This window comes from Conger conger, chromosome 9, assembly GCF_963514075.1.
Source record: "Conger conger chromosome 9, fConCon1.1, whole genome shotgun sequence".
Taxonomy (NCBI): Eukaryota; Metazoa; Chordata; class Actinopteri; order Anguilliformes; family Congridae; genus Conger; species Conger conger.
The window spans coordinates 32,368,594-32,390,224 of NC_083768.1; the positions used below are offsets into that span (position 1 = coordinate 32,368,594).

The following is a 21,631-nucleotide window of genomic DNA, read 5'->3' on the forward strand; positions in this document are numbered from 1 at the left end:
AGGTAATTCTTCTTCACATCCACAATGCTTCTCTTTCAGCAGATGTAACCCACTATAGCTGAGAAGCATTGTGCTACGCTGATCGATGGCAGTTTAAATGCCCTCAATGAAACTATCACACATCCATTACAATGTAATGTGCCACACTAGAAAACTGCAGGCAAGATCTGTAAAGTGAGCCAGTACATCTGAGATGTGTTGCGCTCGACAGCAACATTGGCCTTAAGCACAGTCCCATCAGCAGAGCAGATCACGTCAGCAGCGATGGCAGTATGAGGCGTCTGAGAATTGGGGTGTGACGGAGACCCAAAACCCCCGGCCTGGCGGGGGGGTGAACGAGACTGTTAAAGGAGTACCTGTGTCTTTATCTCTGACTCATCCTCTTGGTCCGACTGCCAGCGTTAAGCACACAGGAGAGGAAGAAGAGGCAGATTAGCAGAGGTTAACAGTAGGATTACATTAGAGAGGGAAAAGAAAGACGGCTAGATCAAGAGGATGAAAAGAGCAGGAGAGACAGATAGGAAGATAGGGAAAGTGGGTGGGAGGGATGGAGGAAGGGAAGAGAGAGAGAGAGAGAGAGAGAGAGGCAGGCAGAGGACATCAAAAAGCCCTACAGAGAACTGGAGCTAAATGTCAGACAGATGCGACTCAGAAAGTGGACTCAAAGTGAAATTCATTTTATACATGCTGTATTAAAGGGTTTGACATTTAAATGACAAAAAAACCTGAACAGCATCTGTCACCGTAACATAACAACACCTGCTGTTAGTCAGTCTGTGTGGGATATTTTATGATAACAAGCGTTCAAAAGAAATTAAATCTTTCACCTTCAGCATTAAAAATTAGTTTCAGCCACTTCAGCCTGTGGTGTCCAGTATTTCCTTTATAAGATGTGCCTGATTCTCATATGCTAAGAACCTTCAGTCAATCTTTTACAGTGAGTCTAAGAAGTTATTAATGGTCAGCAACAAAAACGGCAGGCGAAATAAAATCCTGGATACAGGACAGTGATTGAAGAGAGAAGGTCAAATATGAAATATATTAATACAATATAGCTGTACAAGTCCTCTGTGGATTGAGCACTTTTCAAAATCAACATGCAAATTTTCTCTACATCCGCCACGAGAAATCGCAACTGCATGAAACCACTGCAATTCCAGTGCTGACGGCCATTCTTAGAGAACAGCTGGTGAGACACAGTGTCCTCTGTGTAAACTGTTTTATGGAATCAATTCATTAGACATTCAGAAAGGGGGGAGGGGGGTTTAGCTAACATCCGACATGAAAGCAAGGTCGAATATTCTTTTAATGCTCAGTCATTTTCAAATTACGGAGTAACACACTGTGTGAAGTACCATATAAACTCAAGAGCTAATTCCGAACAATCCAACCAGATGTAGTCTTGACAAGTCATAATATTTTTTTCTTCTACCCCTACGTCTACTCCTCAGCGGCTTCCCAAACAGCAGGGTATTGTTCTTGTGGCACCAGCAGACAGCGGCGCGGTGCCGCGTATACAAACCTCTGTGGCTGTGGTTTCACCGTCACAGGCAAAGTCCGTTTGCTCGCTGTCGGTCTGTTTCACAAAAACGGCAAAAGCACGTTCCGATCGGAAGGCAGGAATAAAGAAAACTCATCTGGTCAGTGGTTCGGACACGCATGCAGCTGACTACAGAAAGTCACCATTTCACATTCACAGATGGGGCTGAGGGAATGCATTAGGTTGAACTAAATAAAAAGTGTTTGCGTTTAAGCGGGAACAATTAAGAGATGAAAAACAAAAAAAAAGTCAAACGAACAAGCAAGCTAAATTTGCAAACAGACTCAGAGGAAGTTTCAAAACTTTATGGCATTTGTGGCATTTTAGTCACACACAAAAAAATCACAAAAATTGTGTGTAAAAATTTGGCCTTGATGCCACACTACTCATTTGCTGGACTTCATTTGGAAAGCCAGGTGCCCATATCTAATTTAGATTTTGTCCCATGTCCAATGGTCAAAATAATCTTCAAGTATTTTTTTTGCTATTGTTTTTTGAAGGGGGTGGTTAGAGAAATTAAGAGAAGGTAGGCCTAGCCTCATATGAACATACAAAACACAGCTACAACTGAAGCATGATTAACAATTGGAGATAAAAAAACAACAGAAACACCGTGACTTTTGTAGAACAGTCACCTGACTTTCAGTCCCCCCTCTTTACCTTCCATGGGCATGACGGCACTACAGGTGAGGCAGTTTTTCTGCATTCCAATGTTTTCTCATTGTACCGTTCATTCATTTAAAAGCTCACACTAAAACACCCGTTTAGTGAAAACTTTTCAACTATTATCCATTATCTGAACACAAGGGACATGTCCTGGAAAAAGGTAAGCAAGCATCTGAACATGAACTTGGGGGTTCAAATGGATGTATAAAGCATAGGTGTATCAGTGGCCTCCTAATGAGGTTGATATATGGATGATTAGCAGGTCCAGACCAAACACTCTTCCTATTTCCTATTTCAATAAATACACTTAAGATGTCTTTAAAAGGTGTACCCTGACCTACACAAGGATCCCATTACATCACTTAGCAGATGCTCTTATCCAGACCCACTTACAGAAAGTTAAGATCTGACTTTGTGACTGTCTGGGGAGAACATCACACTGGCAGCTTCATTTTGACTAATGCTGGCCAAACTTACTGCACTCTCACTCTCAGCATTTTCTTGGCAAATCACAATGCAGAGAAACTCCAACACAAACCGAGTACACAAACATGTCTGGATTTAACTTCATGCATCTTCTTTACTTAAAGGATGGCTTCGGTTTTTTTCCACTTGGACCCATTTCTCTGAACGAATTCCACCATGTTGATCTGTATTAATAACACTTTGTTTCATCTTTCGTTGTTGAGCATTGGTCACGCCAAGATTAGCTCTACTCTGCTTTGCAATGCTGTGCAATGGGGCCATGCAAACAAGGCATGAAATGTGTTTTTTCCACGAAATACAAGCTCAATTATCATATGCAAATGTGCTTAGAAATGTACTCAGGGATAACTGTGAGCAGTTATTGCGGCACATTTTAATAGTGTTTGGAGACCTTTTTGTGCAGCAGAAACAGTTGCGTACTGCAGCAGGCTGTATTCATGCACACAGGGTGTGTGTTGATGTGTCGCTGCAGTAACCTTCATGGTGCGCTGTACGCTTCTTTGCTTGCCGTAGTTCTCACTGAGAACCATATTTGCTTCAGCTAAAATAAAGCTGCCTGTCAACTGAATGATGTCAAACATGAAATGCCTGGTAATGGACTGCTGTAAAACTACATGAAAATGAATATCCCCTTCAGGCTATGCAGTTACCGTATTATTTAGAGAGTGGTTGTTTTATGAGCATTTCAAGGCTTGCTTGTGTGGCCCCATTAGACTGCACTGCAAAGCAGGGTGGAGTGGTTCTCGGGGTGACCAAAGCTACACAATGAAAGATGAGACAGAATTATTACCATTCCCGATCAGCATGGCGGAAATCGTCTGGAAAAATGGGTCCAAGTCAGAAAAAACTGAAGTCATCCTTTAAACAGTTACCATAGATACATGACTGAAGTAGGTTAGACACAAAGCACAATTCCCTCCAATGAAGCTGGAAAGATGTCCTTTGGTGGTTTGCTAATTTGGTCGTCAAATACACACGTGAACTGATTTCCTGTGTTCATCCACCTTGATTATCATATCACTTTAATGTAACACAAAATCTGTTTAACTTATGACATACAAGTAATAATACCCATTGAATTGATTTTCAAAAAAGTTTCTTCATCACTATGAACAAATAAATAAAAAACATAGACTTTGACTTGTGTGTGCACTTCAATGAGGAGTAGGTTTTTAGTTCTGCAACACTTCAGTACTTAAAAGATACAATTTCAGAAGACATGTCTGGAGTTATCTAAATAGATTATATGGGCATCTAATCAATAAAGTAGAATTCAATTGCCCTTGGCCATGGTTTTAATTGTCTTTTAATTAATAATGAACAGAAAAATGTACTGGGTTTGAATGAACTTTGTGTCTAACCCATTTCGCCTTTAAAAAAAGAGACATGGTGGCTACGTTGTCGATAAATGGAAGACGTATGCGATGAGCTCCTGTTGGTCTAATGAGCGACAGGCAGAGCTGAGGTTCTGAAAGACAGGAGCACTGCGACGGCAGTCTGACAAAGATCAGGACCAAAGCACTGGACAAGGCGGGCGGGCACTGAGCGCGCATCGCGGCCGAGGAACACACCTCTTCCTCTGAACTGTCATTCAGGCCATTGGCAAGAGAGGCGCTCAAGTAGGCAGCCTTGGGCTCCAGGTAGCAGAGACACAGCGCCAGGGGGAAGGAGAGGGTGAGGGCGTACGGGACGGAGAAGGAGGTGGACAGCAGGAAGAAGAAGATGAAGAGGAAGCAGGGGATGAGGGAGGGCGACTTGATGGGCATGAAGTGTTGGACGCTCTCGGGGAGGAAGCGCAGCTCGGAGAGGTCGGGAAAGGTCAGGTAGCCGTCGTCGTCCAGGAGGGCAGAGAGGTCGGGGAGGTGCAGGGAGAAGGAGAAGAGCGTGCCGCCCTGCTTCTGGCCCAGTCTCTGGCGGCGGGCGGAGAGCAGCAGGGCCTGCTCCTCCAGCAGGGCGGTCCGCCGGTCGGCCAGGGCCTGGCGCCGGCGGCAGCCCGCTCCGCTCTTGGCGGGGCTGACGGAGGCCGCGCGCCTCCTCGCGTTCTCCCTGCGCCTCCTCCGCACCCTGGTGGACGACACGGGGGAGGAGGGGAGCGACAGCTCGGAGCGCAGCGGGTCGGAGGCAAATAAACACGGCGACGGCTGACAGGGGCGGGTGTATGATGACGAGGGGGGCGGGGCGTACACACACACACACACACACACACACACACACATACACACACACGAGTACAGTGTAGGGGTCAAAGAAAAGACGAGAAAAAACAAATTAGTCAAGATGTACATGTGACGAGGTGCGTCTCATTTTATGTAGATCTACAACATCAACGACTGACACACCCTTTTGTCGGCTGGTTTTGGGCTTATTTTTGGAAGAATACTGGCATCATCTCTACAGTAAATACAGTCAATCTGGTTCCAGAGAGGAAACGTATCAGCCCAAATGCACAAAACACAGACTCAAGGGTTTGTCAGACCAGAAATGGGAAACATTACTTACACAAGTAAGAAAACTAAAACATAAATGCACTTTATTCAGATTACTGAATGGCAAAATAGTCTTTCTAAAAGTGTTAGACTGCTTAATTTTCTTTGAAAACACTACACAACTCGTCATCATTATTAATATTTTTGTCTATTCTTCAATTCAATGAGAAACCTCAATGCTATCCTTAACTTCAGAAATAAATGTAATTTCTGGACCAAAAATGGCAAGATGACAAAATGCTGTCTAACATAAATAATGACCAAGTGGAGAACTAGTCATTTCATCATCACATTCATTTAATTCTTTTCAGCTTCACAACAACCACAAAAGCTTGAGTTGAGGAGTGGTTTTCTTTACGGGAGAATGTGACTAGAAATATAAATCCTTTCATTTCGATCTTGTGTCTGACGGAGACTGGCTACATTCATCACAGAAAACCCCTTTTCCAGGCGAATTGTGTGGAAGCATCTGATGAAAAGATCTTTCCAGAAAGCTTCATGGGGTAAACATTAGAGGTATTGCCTCAAATATGTAAAAAAAGGAACAGCTGAAGACCCAAACGCTATCACTACATGGCCAGAAGAATGACAATTGATTTGCATTCTCTCTATTTATTTCTGTGTAGGCCAACAATAGGCTATACCTATTATTTTTTCCTGAAGTTAAGCGTGAAGTCCATGGTGAAAGAAAAAAAATCTTTCCAAGGAGGAAATTTATGAATGAAATACTAAAAAGTTCAGGTCGGCAGTGCAACATTGAATAAGTATTCAGATAGACAATTGGAATACAAGCAAAGAAGAAAAATGTAACGCCTTCCCACAGACTAGTAAGGCAGTGCAGAGAAAGGTGAAACCAGACCAGGGAGTTAGGGATTTTCACTGGTGCTAATCTAACCATTCACATGCTCTTTCTCTTCCATTTGGATGGCTGAATCCAATTTAAACACTGTTTTAAAGGTTCGTTTTTGCCTTTTTAAGGGTTTTCAGCACTGTAAACCATAAGCGTTCTTTTCCCCGCGGATCTCTGGTGAAAAGAAGAGTGGCTTTCTCTGCAGCTCTCTTCAGCAGTTGAATGTGCAGTCTTTGAGCCCTCGTCAGAATACAAATGAAAGTTTGTGGTCCTGAAAACAGGGCATTTGACACTTAATATGTTCACCTGACCACAGCACCCAGAGTACATGTACTGGAGAGAGCCTGAGAACAACATGGTCCTTCCTAAGCTTTTATACCGTCTCCTCTTACCCCTTCTCCTTGTGAACTGAGAACACTCCCCTGATGAAGGGCTGGACTGTGCGTCGGCGGTTCACCTTAAGAGCACCGTAACTGCAAACTGTTTCAGATGCTGTTTGATAAGATGGGGACATACTGTAGTTCAGAGCAACCACTTGTAATAAAGTGGTTCTCTAAACATTTATTTAAGAGAATACAGTAAATTCTGTTATAAAACAGTATAAGATCTGATTTCTGTAAAACAAAACAGCTATTTTTCTAGGTCCTGACAAACATAGTTTGATAAGAAGGTTAAAAGTTAAAAATAACTATAAAATAATTCCAGCTCCTGTGTGTCGGGTAAGAGACTGCTCCCAACACCTCAGGGAATCCTCACACCCAGGCCGTCAGTGCTAATCCAGTCCTCATCAGGCCCTGTGTACCACAGGGCTACTCCACTGAGCCACACCATCAGTATAAAATGAGTAAAAAGATGGTGAAGATGTTTCTGACTGGACCTTAATGAAGATGACAACATCAAGCTAATCTTTGTGTGGTTTTGCAAACGATTCACTTAAATGTATTGCTTATTTTCAATTTCCTGAATATTTAACTCAATATAGTGTTATGGAGGTTTCTTTGGGTTACCCCTCAGGGAATTACATATTTTCCTGAGTCTTCCCGGTATCTTAATAGAATTTCATGGTCTCCATGACCCTGAGTCTCACTCTTTCAAAATGAAATGGTGTTCAGTCAGTCCGACCGATCACCTACTGCCTGTTGCCTACAGGTGGCTGTTCTTACACTAAATGCCCACTCCTGACTGTCATTGACCAGGAGAGCAGGGGAATTTGGGTACCTTGGCCTCGTGTGGGACAGGAGTGGGTGGAGTGGGCTCAGGTTCGGGGGCGGTCTCCTTGGCCTCCTCCTCCTTCTCGGCCTTCTCCTCCTCGGCCTTCTTCTCGGGCGTCACCGAGGTGATGAGGTCTCCTGTGGCGATGGCCTTGGCCGGCCCATACTGGGCGGTGCCCATCTCTGAAGCGGACACGGAATCCTTCATGAGTATATCGTGGTTTTCAGTCACAGGGGCTGGATTGCAGGGGAGACATCGGAACACTGACTCTAACTAGGAGGAGTCTCTGCACATTCACCTAATAATTCAATTACGCAACATATCGACAATTGCAACCCGAGAGCAGGATTCAATTTGTGCACGTATCACAAAAACTGAGACAAAGAGGACCGATATCCTTTTCATATATCCCTGAGTACTCATGATAAGAATAACAGCCTCTTTCTGGGTTTAGAAGTGCAATCACTATTTGATTATCTTTCCCAGAGCCGTGATTATGCCATATGAGCTTTTAAATAATGCAAAAATGTACTTCCAGAAGCAACACATAATACTAGCTTCAGGAAAAATAAAAAAATTATTACAAAAAAGCCTATTGAGTATCTAGGGTTGCTTTCCTTTCCTATGGCAGCCGGTTCTGGGTGCTTTGCTGATAGATTAGGTAGAAGGCTTGCCATTATATATAAAAGCTGATTTTTTTACAACTGGAAAATTCGTCAGGTCACAAAAAAAAACAATCATGACATGCATCTCAAAGAAGCAGCTGGCTCTGTTGTGCTCTTCACAGCCACATGTAGACCGAGACATTATTATTTTAATTTTTTAACTGCTTGTAATTCACATTTAAAGTGCATATGAGCTTTGAACACACACTAAGATGCAATTCCTATTAATGTGAGTGCAGTGTACCATAGATCTCATCTTTATATCTCATCCAGTGACAAAAACGGGTCAACTGGGAAAGGCAGAAATATTCAATTGTTGAACCAAATGAACAAAACTACAGGCTTCCATATGGGGGGGGGGTGTGTTTTAGTCTTGCAATAACACTTAAAATTATTTCTTTGTTCTCTCAAGTAGGAAACATTTAGCTTGTTTCAAGTTACTTTTTGCTTATGAAGTGAAGCCGTTTACCCCAAGTCGTAAAATGAGTCCAAATGTCTCCTCAATGGAAGTCTTAGTTTTGTCTTATTTAGCAAAAAACATTAGGAAAGTATAAATATAAGAATATCAGACTAAAGTTGTGTTGGTTTGTGCAGTGGAGGAGGTGCTGTGTGAGTGACGTGAGGGGCAGGGTTTGGCAGGGACCTACCCCCGTCCAGGCTGCGGGACATGGTGTAGCGCTTGCTGGACGAGCGCTCGAAGTACGGAGCGGGCCGCACGATCTGGGAGCTGGCCCGGCGCGTCTGGGCCTGGGTGCGCCCACTGTAGCGGAACTTAGACCCCAGCGTCAGGAACTTCTTAGGAGGGGCTTCTGGAGACACCAACCTAAGGGAAAACAGTGAGGGGGGGACAGCCCCGCCTAAAGTAAACTGGGTGTGTGTGTGTGTCATTAGTAACTCACACACTAGTATGTCCTTGTTAGCACAGAGCCGTTATGTGAATGTTACATTTGAACATAACCCTGGGACACAGCGATGCCACGGTGATGTCCTACAGACCGTTATCTGAAGCTTAAATTTGACTCAAATGTGGACGACTGTTCTTCCACTTAATCACAGAATGACCCCATTGCACCATTTAAAGGAAGACAGTGGCACTGCATTCTCAAACCTACTGTGCCAAACATGGAAACAGAGTCAGCTGCAAATGCAGATCTTTTCTTCTGCATCTCACTCTCATTTAAGAACAGGTAGTTCATTCACAGTTCACCTTTCTCTGTGGTTTCTCTAAAGTAACCCCAAGCCCTCTGCATGGGCCGTGCCAGACTGTGATCTGCATGAAGCCCAGGCCTGGCTCTCACCTGAAGAAGGTGTGGTGCTCCACGCAGACCTTCCACAGTCTCTTGGCGGCGCGGTGGTTCGGGAGTTTGAATCCGATGGTGCTTTCAAACTGCTCGAACTGGAGGAAGAGAGACGCGCGGATGCGCACACAATAACCTGTTACAGCCTGTCCCCGTCTAACAACCGTCTGTCTCTCCCCCACAGACCCGCGTCTCACAAAACGCTCTAATTACGGTGGCCAGGTCCACGTACAGCCGCTCATATTTCATCAGCTGCAGCAGAGATAACGGAGCAGCCTTTTCACTGGCTATGAAAAGGGAGAAAAAGAATTTAGCGATATATCAATGTCAGATTAGAGATATGAACCACAACCCAGCTGTGGAGCATTTTACTGGCACAGAGGGAAGAACCCTCCCTTCTCCCACCCACCCGAAGCCATTAGTGTAACCAAAAGCACTGCAGTCTCCAAAACCCCGGATTTATTCTGGCATCAGCGCCCCTTCTGGATTACATGCAGATCCTCAGGCGGGGAACAAAGGGGACATCTTAACATCATCAGGACCCTGCACGGCCAGGGTAAGTGTGAGGGACTGCAGGCTGGGTTCAAACGCACCCCGCTTTAATGTGATGTAGTGTTCGGAGAGCAGGACTCTCTGTCTCATAGAGGGAAGCAGCACTGAACGGACCGCATAGGAAACGTCGCAGTAATGTTACGGCCGATGTATGCCATGTCACGCGTCAGCAGGGAAGGTCACGCCGAAACCTACCTCCCCCGGGCGGATCTTGATGTAGAAGTTGTTCCGTTTGTAGGAGATCTTGAGCACTTTGGGCCAGGCGAAGCGGTTGATGCGTAGCCTGTCGCGGTAGATGAGCAGTCCGCTGGCGCACACTCCGAGCATGATCTCCACGCCCTCCGAGTCCTGCGGGCGCGAGACAGCCCCGCCCCGTCAGTCCAGCCCCGCCCGTCACAAACACAAACTGCATCACCCGCCCCCGCGCAACCAAACCAGGTTACTCTAGTCACAATTACTGTCACATCAAACAGAAAAACAGACGCCAGACACCAACTTCCTTCCCCTGAAAGATGAAGCTGAAGTTCTGGGAACAGAACAAACAAAGCAAAGACAAGAGAAAAAAGAACCTCCCAGGAGGTTTTCATAAAGAAAATGTAAAGGTTACAATTTAAGCCTAATATTAGCCCAAAGTGCCCTTTAACATTAACATTAAGTAAAGTTGCCCTTTAAGAATAATATTAGCTGCAGGTGCACTTTAAGATTAATATTAAAGAAAAGTGCCCTTTAAGATTATTATTATAAAGCAAAGGTGCCCTTTAAGACTAATATTAGGCGAAGGTCCCTTTAAGGTGCATATTAGCCTGCGCTGCAGTTGTCTGCGTCACTGCAGTTGCTTTGCTGTTCCATGAGCATTTTGCTGCTTTTCTATGATTCAGTGGAGAGGGAAGGCCGGTCGTATCCATCCTGACTGGCACAGGCGGGGCAGCGATGGGGCGACACACAGAATGACGGGTCAGAGAAGGACTGGGGGTCAGGGGTCAGAGAAGGACTGGGGGTCAGGGGTCAGAGAAGGACTGGGGGTCAGGGCTGAGAGGAGGACTGGGGTTGGGGGGCTGCTCATAACTGTTTCAGTCTTCCAGCAATAGTGACCGGGTTGTTGGGAGAACACAAACTACAAGAGGGGAGGCTGTGCTATCTGAGCGCGTTTACCCACAGGCCTGTCTGTCAGGAGACAACATCCAATGACAACACTACCGCGGCATTGAAACCGCAGCCCGTCTATAGTCCAGCACCAGAGCACAATGCACGTCACGGGTCACAGTAACGTTTGGTTTATACTGGAGCGTGCCACTGTCTACGTCGGGCGATAATAGATTGATCATAACTCTGTCGCTGGACTATAAACTGGTCATTACATACAAACACACGGACACACACACACACACACACACACACACACACCCCTGTGGACATACACACACACATACTATACATGATTCAGGCTTACCTCCCGCTTAGCTGGAGCCAAGCACTCAAAGATGCTTCCTATCAACTAGGCCATTGGTTAAGAAAAGAGAAGAAGACACGGGCTCATCTGACCAAATTGATTATGCATCTCTATGAAAACTTATCACCTTATGGTTTATCACCTTAAACCCATTGGTTTAGCCAAAATATGATTTCTTCCCCATACCCAGTCCGGGAAAATGCTGTGATGATGCCATATGTGCTGACGCCAGAGAGATGTCAATTTCTCGGATCATTCTAGAACTCTTAAGGGGAACGGACGGCACCTTAGAGCGCAGCCACAGGACCCAGTCAGAATATTGGATTAGCAGGCGGGGGCAGCTCAGCGCTGGGCCAGAGAAATGCACCCTAGCGGCTGAAGGAATCATTACGGCTCACTGGGAGAGCTCCAGACTGCCTGTTCCAGAAACATTCGACAAGCCAATTTCCCAATTCACAACAAAGGGAAACGGAGAGCTGCTGTTTCTATTGATCCAGCTCAGGCGTTTCAATGAGACCCAATGAACCACTCTCGCCTTTCAGCTGCAAACCGGTGCTCCATAGAATGGCCCCAGTCTTTTCTCCGTAGCATATGTAAGCTGATGCAAGAATTGAACAGCAACAGGGACTTAATGGAGCGAGACAGGGTTGCAAGGCATTGCATACCAACATTAAGCAGCAACAGCGCTCAAGTCTACCCTCTGGCCATCACAATAGCAACTGGCTCGCAAATGAGGCTGCTGGGATAGAGGAGGACCTTCCTTACCTTGGCGTGGTGGAGGTCCACTCCATACATCGACAGCTTCTTGGCGTTCTCTAAGAAGTGCATCTCGGCATCAGCCGGCGTCATGCCTCTGGTGAGAGAGGGAGAAGCTGCATTAGTGTGCGTCTCTGCGAGGGCCAGGTGCATAGAGCCTGCAAATATACTCCAGAGACCACAATGCAACTGGATATGGTCTGCTCGTTAATGTCCCCAACACAGGCATGTGTTATAGATAGCCATGACAAACCACAGGAGATGTATCATATTTCTTGACGATGGAAGACACAATGAGACAGAGAACACCGGTGGTCTGAAGAGCAAACCCAGGGCAAGTTCTTGACTGGACATGTAAACTGTTTATCAATCAGCACTGCAGGACTTTGCATGTGCAGGTCTTAAGAAAGATTTGAAAAGTCTAGATGTCTTGGTTTCTCCCACCAGAAAATGTGCCCACTAAGACTACATGGCTTATATTGGAAACAGCTAATGCTGCAAGCCTTTACCAAACATAGTTTGGATAAATGTACTGTTACCCTCAGCAGCCTTGAACATACAGGGCGGGAGGCAGCGATTAAGGGGCGCAGGGCTGAGAAATCACCTGTCGCTGCGTGAGTGAACGGAGTGAGCGAGTGGTTGCGTGTCCCCTGCAGCGGAGCGGGACTGAGCACCGCAGCGCGACACAGCCAGACTTCAGAACCACAGCGGGGAGTCAAGTGTGGCTAACAGCGAACAGGAGGGAAGCAGTCTGTGTGTGTGTGTGTGTGTGTGTGTGTGTGTCTGTGTGTGTGTGTGTGTGTATGTGTGTGTGTGTGTGTGTGTGTGTGTGTGTGTGTGTGTGTGTGTCTGTGTGTGTGTGTATGTGTGTGTGTGTGTGTATGTGTGTGTGTGTGTGTGTGTGTGTGTGTGTGTGTGTATGTGTGTGTGTGTGTGTGTGTGTGTGTGTGTGTGTGTCTGTGTGTGTGTGTGTATGTGTGTGTCTGTGTGTGTGTGTGTCTGTGTGTGTGTGTGTGTGTGTGTGTGTGTCTGTGTGTGTGTGTGTGTGTGTGTGTGTGTGTGTGTGTGTGTATGCGTGTGTGTGTGTGTATGTGTGTGTGTGTGTGTGTGTGTGTGTCTGTGTGTATGTGTGTGTGTGTGTGCGTGTGTGTGTGCGTGTGCGTGTGTGTGTGTGTACGTTTGTATGTACAGAGATGTCACTGCAGGCTCTGATTAAAGATGAATAACCGCGCCCAGCCCCATCGTTCTCTCCTGCCAGCCCTGGCTGCTACGCCATTACTTACCAACGCACTGACACACGCTACACACACTACAGGGTTCATTAAAACACACCAAACCAATACAATTAAGGGGTTTGAACCTTGCAAGGACCCTTCATGAAGTATTAATGGGTTTTGTGCTTTGAGACATTTTCATTAAGTTATTATCTCTCCGAAAGAAAATGTAACATGCTTTGAACAGAAATGAGTAAGCCACTGATAATTTGCCTGGGGTGCCTGTTATACTGACCATATTAACCTTAAGCTATGGGTACAGGTGGAAAGTCCCCACTAGGTAGGACAAACTGAAATCTGAAATCAGAGCAGTGTGTAAATGGTGTGTTGCTGTCAGGGCGTGACGCACTTGTAGTTTTTATGGAGGTCCATGACTTTCTCCTCCAGCTCCTTGGTCTGGTTGGGGGCGAAGCGGAACTCGCTGACGTAGTCGGTGCCGAGCTCCTCTGGGTCGTGGTCTCCCAGCTCAGACTGGACGGTGTAGGAGCCCAGGACGGTGTGCGTGGCGAACGAGCACGGCAAGCGACCCGAAACCACGTCATCTCTCAGCTGCAGGCACAGGAAGTACCTGAAGGGGCAGGAAACACAACCTCTAGATTCTGCCTTTATTCGAAATAAATACATTCTTTAGCTTGCTAAAGGCAGAGATGGATTTCTCAGATGTCCTTCAGCAGAGTCACCCGTACTAAAACCTCACCTCGTAATGTCCTCTGACAGCTGGGCGGGGTCTGGGGGGTAAAACTTCACATTGAACGCAAAATTCCATGTTCCACCTAAAAGGCAAAAACATCCCCTTTCAACCAAAGACTCAAAGAAGACCTGAGAGAGTGAGAGACAAAAAACTAAGCAAAGAAAATCCTTGAGAATGATAATTTTGTGTTACTGGGTACCGACAGTAAAGCTACACTGGGATGGATATACTAATCGTATATTGCAGCTTGTACCAGTGCAGGTGAATGAAATGGAAGCCGTCTGTCGGTGGTACAGTAACCTGATTACAGGCCAGGAAGGGCTCAGTGTGTGCTCTGTTCATCACTGTTAATGAGGCGTCGGATCAATAAAAACAATGAGGAATAACTTACTTCTGATCTGCTTCTTCATCTCTTTAGCAGGGTCCACCCAATTCTACAAATCAAGCAGCAAATGATATAAACTCATTTCACAGGTTTGATATTTACATTTTAGGCATTTAGCACACACTTGTGTGAAAGGCAACTTAAACAGATCACAGGTTCTTTAAATAAACATTACGTTCATAGCCCTGGATATTTTACGGAGGTAATTCAGGTCAAGTACTGCAGGTGCAACTACAGTGCATCGGCTAGGAACCAATCCTACAGCATTGGAGTTACTCAACCGGCCCAAACATACGCCGCTGCCTGATATGACACACACAACAGCTAAAAGACAAGGCAAGGCACCTTTTGGTTGTCCACGTCTCGGAATGTGATGCCAAAGTAGTCCCTTTCCAGAAGGTTGAGCTGCTCGCACACTTTGCCGAAGAGCACCTGGCCCTTGGCCCGCTTCTGTTGGATGAACACAAACACACAGAGGCGGTCAGGGGGGCTGAGAGAAGCGGAGTCAGGAGGACGTAAGGATTACGGACCAACGGCAGGGAAGGCGTTAGGTTGCGTCACCTGGGTTACCCTTATGAATCCACCCCAACCCGTGATGAAACAAACCTCAGGAGAAAGAGCTCCAGCCTGCTCCAAGCACACACGCTTTCTCTCACGCCGCTCATGCCTATAAATTCTAGCACGGCAGTCACACACATGCACACATAAACACGTCTAAAAGCGGCTACGCGCATGAGCGTTAGCACATGGACATGCAAAAGGTTGTTCCACTGTATCCTAGTAACGTAAAAACAGAATGTGAGTGGAAAAAGTCACTCTGCATTTGACAGAGTATAGAATGGAATGGAGATGCATGTACTGACAGTGATGGGATTACCATTAGTTTATATATTAATTAATCATCATTAGTTAAGCACTAATTAACATTCATTCATGAAGGGATTTTATCAGTCATTTTAATACTAACCAAACAATTCTGTCAATTGTCATCCCATTATATACAAATTAATGAATTCAGAAATGGGACTATAATTGCTTTAAATACTAATTAATATCTGTAGGAATAAGCAGGCAAGCTTCACCGTGTCTGTACCTCCATAGGCGAAGTGTACCGACTTTAAACCCATGGTGTGGGGTAGTTTCCTTTAGAGGACTCGAAGCGCAGGTCTTACAAGGTTATCACAACCTTTCTAGTCCCACTGGCATCAGGCCTCTGTGTGTGTGTGTGTGTGTGTGTGTGTGTGTGTGTGTGTGTGTGTGTGTGTGTGTGTGTGTGTGTGTGTGTGTGTGTGTGTGTGTGTGTGTGTGTGTGTGTGTGTGTGTGTGTGTGTGTGTGTGTGTGTGTGTGTGTGTGGGCCAGCAGTTCTGTGAGCCCTCTGTGCTGGACATAACAGTGGGTCCAGCGAGTCACGGATGATGTAATGCAAGCGCTAATCGTGGGCCTATTTTTAGTCTGCAGCAAACTGCCGGCCTCTTGCTTCAATGCCAAAGAGCGAGTCAGGTAAGAGAAAAGCTTGAGGATCGCAGACCCACCACACCAGCATGCACGCACGCACGCACGCACGCACGCACGCACGCACGCGCACACACACACACACACACACACACACACACACGATCTGCACGCACACATATACCCATTTGCATACACCCACACATTCACATACCCCCACTCATTCACACATACCCACGTATTCACACGTATCCACACTGAACCCAATTACAACAATCTTGGTTGTGCACTCCCTCAAACCTTCCCAGTGTGCATTGGGGCTGGACAGAGTGAGTGAGAGCGGGCAGAATTAGCAGCGTGATGGACACACCCCGGTATAAACAGGCAGGGTCCAGCGGCGGTCCCTCTGCTGCATCCCAAACACACACAGTGCCACACCAGGGGCTCAGTTTAACTGCAGTAACTGCACACTGCTCAGAGGTCCCAGCCAGAGCTCCACGCTCCTCTGAGTGTGTGCTCAGAGCATGCCTGTCTCCATATACACCCGAATGTAGTCCTACAGCATGCCTGTCTCCATATACACCCGAATGTAGTCCTACAGCATGCCTGTCTCCATATACACCTGAATGTAGTCCTACGGTATGCCTATCTCCATATACACCCGAATGTAGTCCTACGGTATGCCTGTCTCCATATACACCCGAATGTAGTCCTACAGCATGCCTGTCTCCATATACACCCGAGCGCAGTCCTACGGTATGCCTGTCTCTATATACACCTGAATGTAGTCCTACAGCATGCCTGTCTCCATATACACCTGAATGTAGTCCTACGGTATGCCTGTCTCCATATACACCCGAATGTAGTCCTACGGTATGCCTGTCTCCATATACACCCGAATGTAGTCCTACGGTATGCCGGTCTCTATATACACCCGAGCACAGTCCTATGGCATTTCTCCCTCCCGAGAGGGGACCATCTTCCCTGCCCAAATCTTATACAGCTACACCCAAAGATTGATTACAACCTCCCTGTAAGGCACTTAAGCAATGTGGCCCTGTTCAGAAACAGCAGCAGAACACACACCATTCAGCCTTAAACGATTCAGCCCCGATTACCGTCTTCAGCACATGTGTGTGCATTAAAGAGAGAGTGTGTGTGCAAGGGTGCTGAGATAGAAATAGCATCATTGCTGAGGCGGCAGTACAGAAACCACAACAGAAAGGCGCTGTCAGGATTTGGATGAGCCCTCTCGTGTAAATGCAAATGCCAATGAGAAGCCATATGCATAATATTAAAATACTAAGAGGCGGAGGAACAGCTGCTAAACCCGAGGCCCTGTAGAGTGTGTGGAGGGAGCGCAGAGAGTGCCATTGCAGCACACACACACACACGCACACACACACACACACACACACACAGCTCAGGGACCTCTGGGCTCCAGAGGAGCTGAGACATTAGGCCCGTGTGGGGGAAGGCTCTGAGCGCAGAGTCAGTCACCCGCGGAGAGTCGCTCCATCCTGTACTGGGGTCTGCCCCAGGACACACCGCGCGTCGCCATGGCAACGGGCCAGCAGTCACCGACCTCCATCAATCAGAGCAGCCGTGACACACATGAATCAGATTAGCCTCAGGACACAGCACGAGGACACACACGTGCGCGCGCGCACACACACACGCGCACGCGCGCGCGCACACACACGCACGCGTTTGTGCACACACAGTCGTGACACGCATGAATCAGACTAATCTCAGGACACAGCACAAGCACGCGCGTTCGTGCACACACAGTCGTGACACGCATGAATCAGATTAGCCTCAGGACACAGCACGAGGACACACACGCGCGCGCGCACACACACACACACGCGCGCGCGCGCGTGTTCGTGCACACACAGCCGGAACACGCATGAATCAGACTAATCTCAGGACACAGCACAAGCACGCACGTTCGTGCACACACAGTCGTGACACGCATGAATCAGATGAGGCTCAGCACACAGCACAAGCACACAAGCACACACACACACACACACACACACACGTTCGTGCGCACACACCATGTGAACACACAAAAAAATACAGACAAACCTGGACACACACACCAAAAAACACATCTAATAATTTTTATATTGCTAACAGGCTCACAACCGTTGCTCGATTATTGCATGTTTGGTGTTACACTATGCTTAGTGCTTTAAGACATCCTTCTCCTGAATTGCAGTTCACAAAATAAAGATCATTTTTATTGCTGACACCCACGTACCACGCATGCATACCGATACACTCACTTCCTCTCAGCACTCCACAGAGTTCCTTTAAACTGCTGCCATGTCCTTGATCTGCATCCAGGCACTACTGAACGAGCGCTGCACAACTGATTCAACAGCAAACGCAAGCTGAACTAACAGCTGCAGATAAGACAGCCATCTCTAACGACCAGGGCACACGTCTTGCCAAATTACCTGGTTATCATTCAGAACCATGTTACTGATTTAATTTATTTAAATAATTTATTAAACAGGAAAATGCACATTAAAATGCAAATTTCCACCTGCTCACATAAGGCTAATGAAATCATTCTTGTGTAATATTGCTCTCAGTTTAAATAAAACTGAATAAAAAAAGACTTCTTTTTTTTTTTAAAGAGGAAATGTTTGTCTTCGATGAGAAAATGAAAGAAAAGAAGAAACTACCCAGAAACATGGAACCTCCCCTAAACCTTATCACCAGCATCTCAAAACAACACTTCAACCACAGTCCACAGCCTCCATCCCGACACTGAAAACACCCTCCAGTTCCCCTAATCCCAAAGAATTTCCTGAAGGATTCCCCAGCCAGCTCCTTTCTGGCAGGATCCGGGGACAAAGCATTAGCGTGAATGGAGGAGGAGAAAATACGATGAAAGCTCATTTCCTGTTTCCTGGTCCTGGAGCCAGAGAGACAATCAGAGCTAGTTAGTACGCCGCAGCCGTCCGGCTGACTGAGCGCTGCTAGCCACAGCCCGCTAATCCAACCCAGCGCCTGTCATCCGCTCTATTACCAGCACCCAGCCCAGCGGCTCGGCCGACTGTTCCCTTCAGCTTACATCCACGGCTTCACTTCACATTGTTCACGCTCTCTTTGAAGCGCCGGGGGACCCATCCTCCCCCCAGAGCTCCAGGTCGCACTGCGTTTGGCCGATGACTGTGTTTCAGTAGCTACGGGCCGTGTCCGTACTTAAGACGCGGCGGCAGCGAAGATTTATTAAAACATCGGCCCAACGCCGCACAGATTCAACTCAAAGCGTCGCCCGGCAACCAGCACCTCCGCCGACGCTAATGCTAATCTCTCCGAACTCGCTACGCTAAACCCATTTTAAGTGGATTGGTTTTGAGCCCTTAAGTTCGGTCTTATTCCACCAGAGCGGCGAGTGTTCAAGGGCTCTGGGAGGTTTAGTAACCAGGATGGGACCTGCTTACAATCAGCTGAAAATATGTGACTGTCACAGCCTGCAAGCGCCTTTAGATCAGAAGCGGGAACATTTTACAGGCTCCTGAAGATGCACAACGCTGATAATAAAATGCACCATCTAACATAAAGGCTAAACAAACAGCAGTCACAAGCACATATTGGATCCGCACGGCTGGTTCCACTGTGACTGAAATTCATTATACACTGACCAATAAATAACATATTTATCATTTTTTAAGGGTGTGCACTGAACGCTCCTTACAGTGACATGAACATAAAATATAACAATAAAAATATGAAAGGCACAGTTGGACCAGGTCTGATTTATATTACAGAAATTCTCTCTCATATAGTGAGAGATGGAATCAGTTCGGTAGCATATAATGTCTCTGCCATATACATCAGTATACTGAGTGCTATTAGCCACACGCATGCAACACACACACATAAACACACACATGCACACTAAAACTCACGCACATGCAAAAAGAAATACACAAGCATTCAAGTATACACACACACACACAAACCAACAAAAATCTAACGCGCACCTTTATTCAAGTCAATCCTATAAAAGCCCTTTCACAAGAAATGCAGCAAACCTCTATTTTTGCTCATCCAAAAAGATCACACCATTATTTTTGCAGAGAATAACTTAAAAGCTGCTTCAAAAAGAAAAGAAAAAGCAGCGCAGCGAGGTGTTAGATGAAGACACATGGGTGTCACACAGGGGAAGTGAGCGTTCACAGAGAGCTGAAGGTGAAGGGAGAGAGCTGGGCTGGGGAGCAGGCTCTGACTTCACATCGTTCCTCTTCACTCAGCCTTTAATGCCAAAACACCGGGAGCTGCTTACGTGCATCCGCTGCCCTAGTTATTCTGGAATAGAGGCGTTGTAGTAGATGGAACCCATCCTGTCACACAGTGATGTGCATTTAAGGTTGATGTAGGCTGTGAAGATTAGTCACAAACATCTTCCACCATGTTCCCAGCACCACCCTCTGAGCTGGGCGGGGAAGGAGGCCTCAGAGATGGGCCTGACTAAATTCGGACATCAATCATGAGCCGGTGGATGAAAGGATTTGAAGGGTCAGCACGTTTTAACTCCCAGCGTGATACGGCCTCCAGACAACTGGGCTGGGTGCAACTCGGTGGCCATGTCTTATAGCAAGGTCACCCAACAAGCTAGCTATGTACATCAGCTTCACAAACTCCAGACTGATCCTTATTAATAAAAAGGCAAACCTATTCTACTCCTCGCAGGGACCCAGAGAACAACACTGAACCTTTTGCTTTTTAAGTGCCAATTTTGTTTCTCTTTTCAGTCGCCGTTGTTGGTTGAACTCCAGCGGAAAAATGCACAGTTGCTCCAGTTAGCTTCTAGAATCTTCCCAGCTGCTGTTTTATCATTCGTGGCCTTTTCAAAGGTGGACTGGAGCCATTTAATTACACTTAAGGGTTGCTGTGGAGGAGGAGGTTGGCACCGGGCACTGAAATGTCTGACATTTTCCCAGTACAGGTAAAAAGAGCAGGGAGAGAATCCCAGTAATTCTGTCAGGCCTGCCTCTCATAAATTAATGTCCGGCTTGAAAAGCTCCGAGTATTTTAAAAATGTTTTTCCATGACAAACTGGCACTGTCAAGCATCAGAACAGGCCCAACGCAAAACATCAGGAAAAAGAAGCTGCCGTCTCCAACGCTACAGTGAGCACCATAATTAATTGGACAGTAACACATTTTTTGTTCTTTTGGTTCTGTATTCCAGCACTTTGAGCTTGAAAGGATACAATGACAATAAGGTTGAAGTGCAGACTAATTTAAGGGTATTCTCATCCATATCGGATTAACTGTTTAGAAAGTACAGAACCTTTTGTACATAGTCCCCCCATTTTCAGGTATCAAAAAATATTGGACAGTTTGACATAATGTAGAATAAACTAATCATTTTTTTTATTTGGTTGCATATCCTTTGCATGCACTGTGACTGAAATTCATTATACACTGACCAATAAATAACATATTTATCTTTTTTTAAGGGTGTGCACTGAACGCTCCTTACAGTGACATGAACATAAAACATAAGAATAAAAATCTGAAAGGCACAACTGGACCAGGTCTGATTTACAGTCATTTTCTCTCATACACATCGGTTCAGTAGCATATAATGTCTCTGCCAGGGTCATCAGTATACTGAGTGCTATTACCCACACACATGCAATACACACACATAAACACACGTGCACACTGAAACTCACGCACATGCAAAAAGGCACACACAAGCATTCATGCGTACGCGCACACACACACACACACACACACACGCGCGCGCGCACACAAACACACACACACACACGCACGCACGCACGCACGCACGCACGCACGCACGCACGCACGCACGCACGCATAAACACACACAGT

At 46.3% G+C, this 21,631-nt stretch overlaps 1 protein-coding gene across 16 annotated transcripts in view; it reads right to left on the reverse strand.

The window, feature by feature from the left end:
- Positions 1–21,631, reverse strand: part of LOC133136551 (band 4.1-like protein 3) — a 68,350-nt gene that overhangs the window by 16,780 nt on the left and 29,939 nt on the right. For 6 of the 16 annotated variants that reach the window (XM_061254144.1, XM_061254142.1, XM_061254154.1 and 3 more), the window contains exons 4-15: positions 14,657–14,761; positions 14,318–14,360; positions 13,933–14,008; positions 13,585–13,803; positions 11,971–12,058; positions 9,951–10,103; positions 9,204–9,301; positions 8,553–8,728; positions 7,247–7,476; positions 4,264–4,833; positions 1,523–1,576; positions 357–392 (exon numbers count right to left, since the gene is read on the reverse strand). In XM_061254144.1, coding sequence (XP_061110128.1) covers positions 357–392; positions 1,523–1,576; positions 4,264–4,833; positions 7,247–7,476; positions 8,553–8,728; positions 9,204–9,301; positions 9,951–10,103; positions 11,971–12,058; positions 13,585–13,803; positions 13,933–14,008; positions 14,318–14,360; positions 14,657–14,761 — 1,848 coding nt within the window. The remainder of the gene's footprint in view (positions 1–356; positions 393–1,522; positions 1,577–4,263; positions 4,834–7,246; positions 7,477–8,552; positions 8,729–9,203; positions 9,302–9,950; positions 10,104–11,970; positions 12,059–13,584; positions 13,804–13,932; positions 14,009–14,317; positions 14,361–14,656; positions 14,762–21,631) is intronic. The other 10 variants (XM_061254155.1, XM_061254141.1, XM_061254149.1 and 7 more) reach the window with 5 other exon arrangements.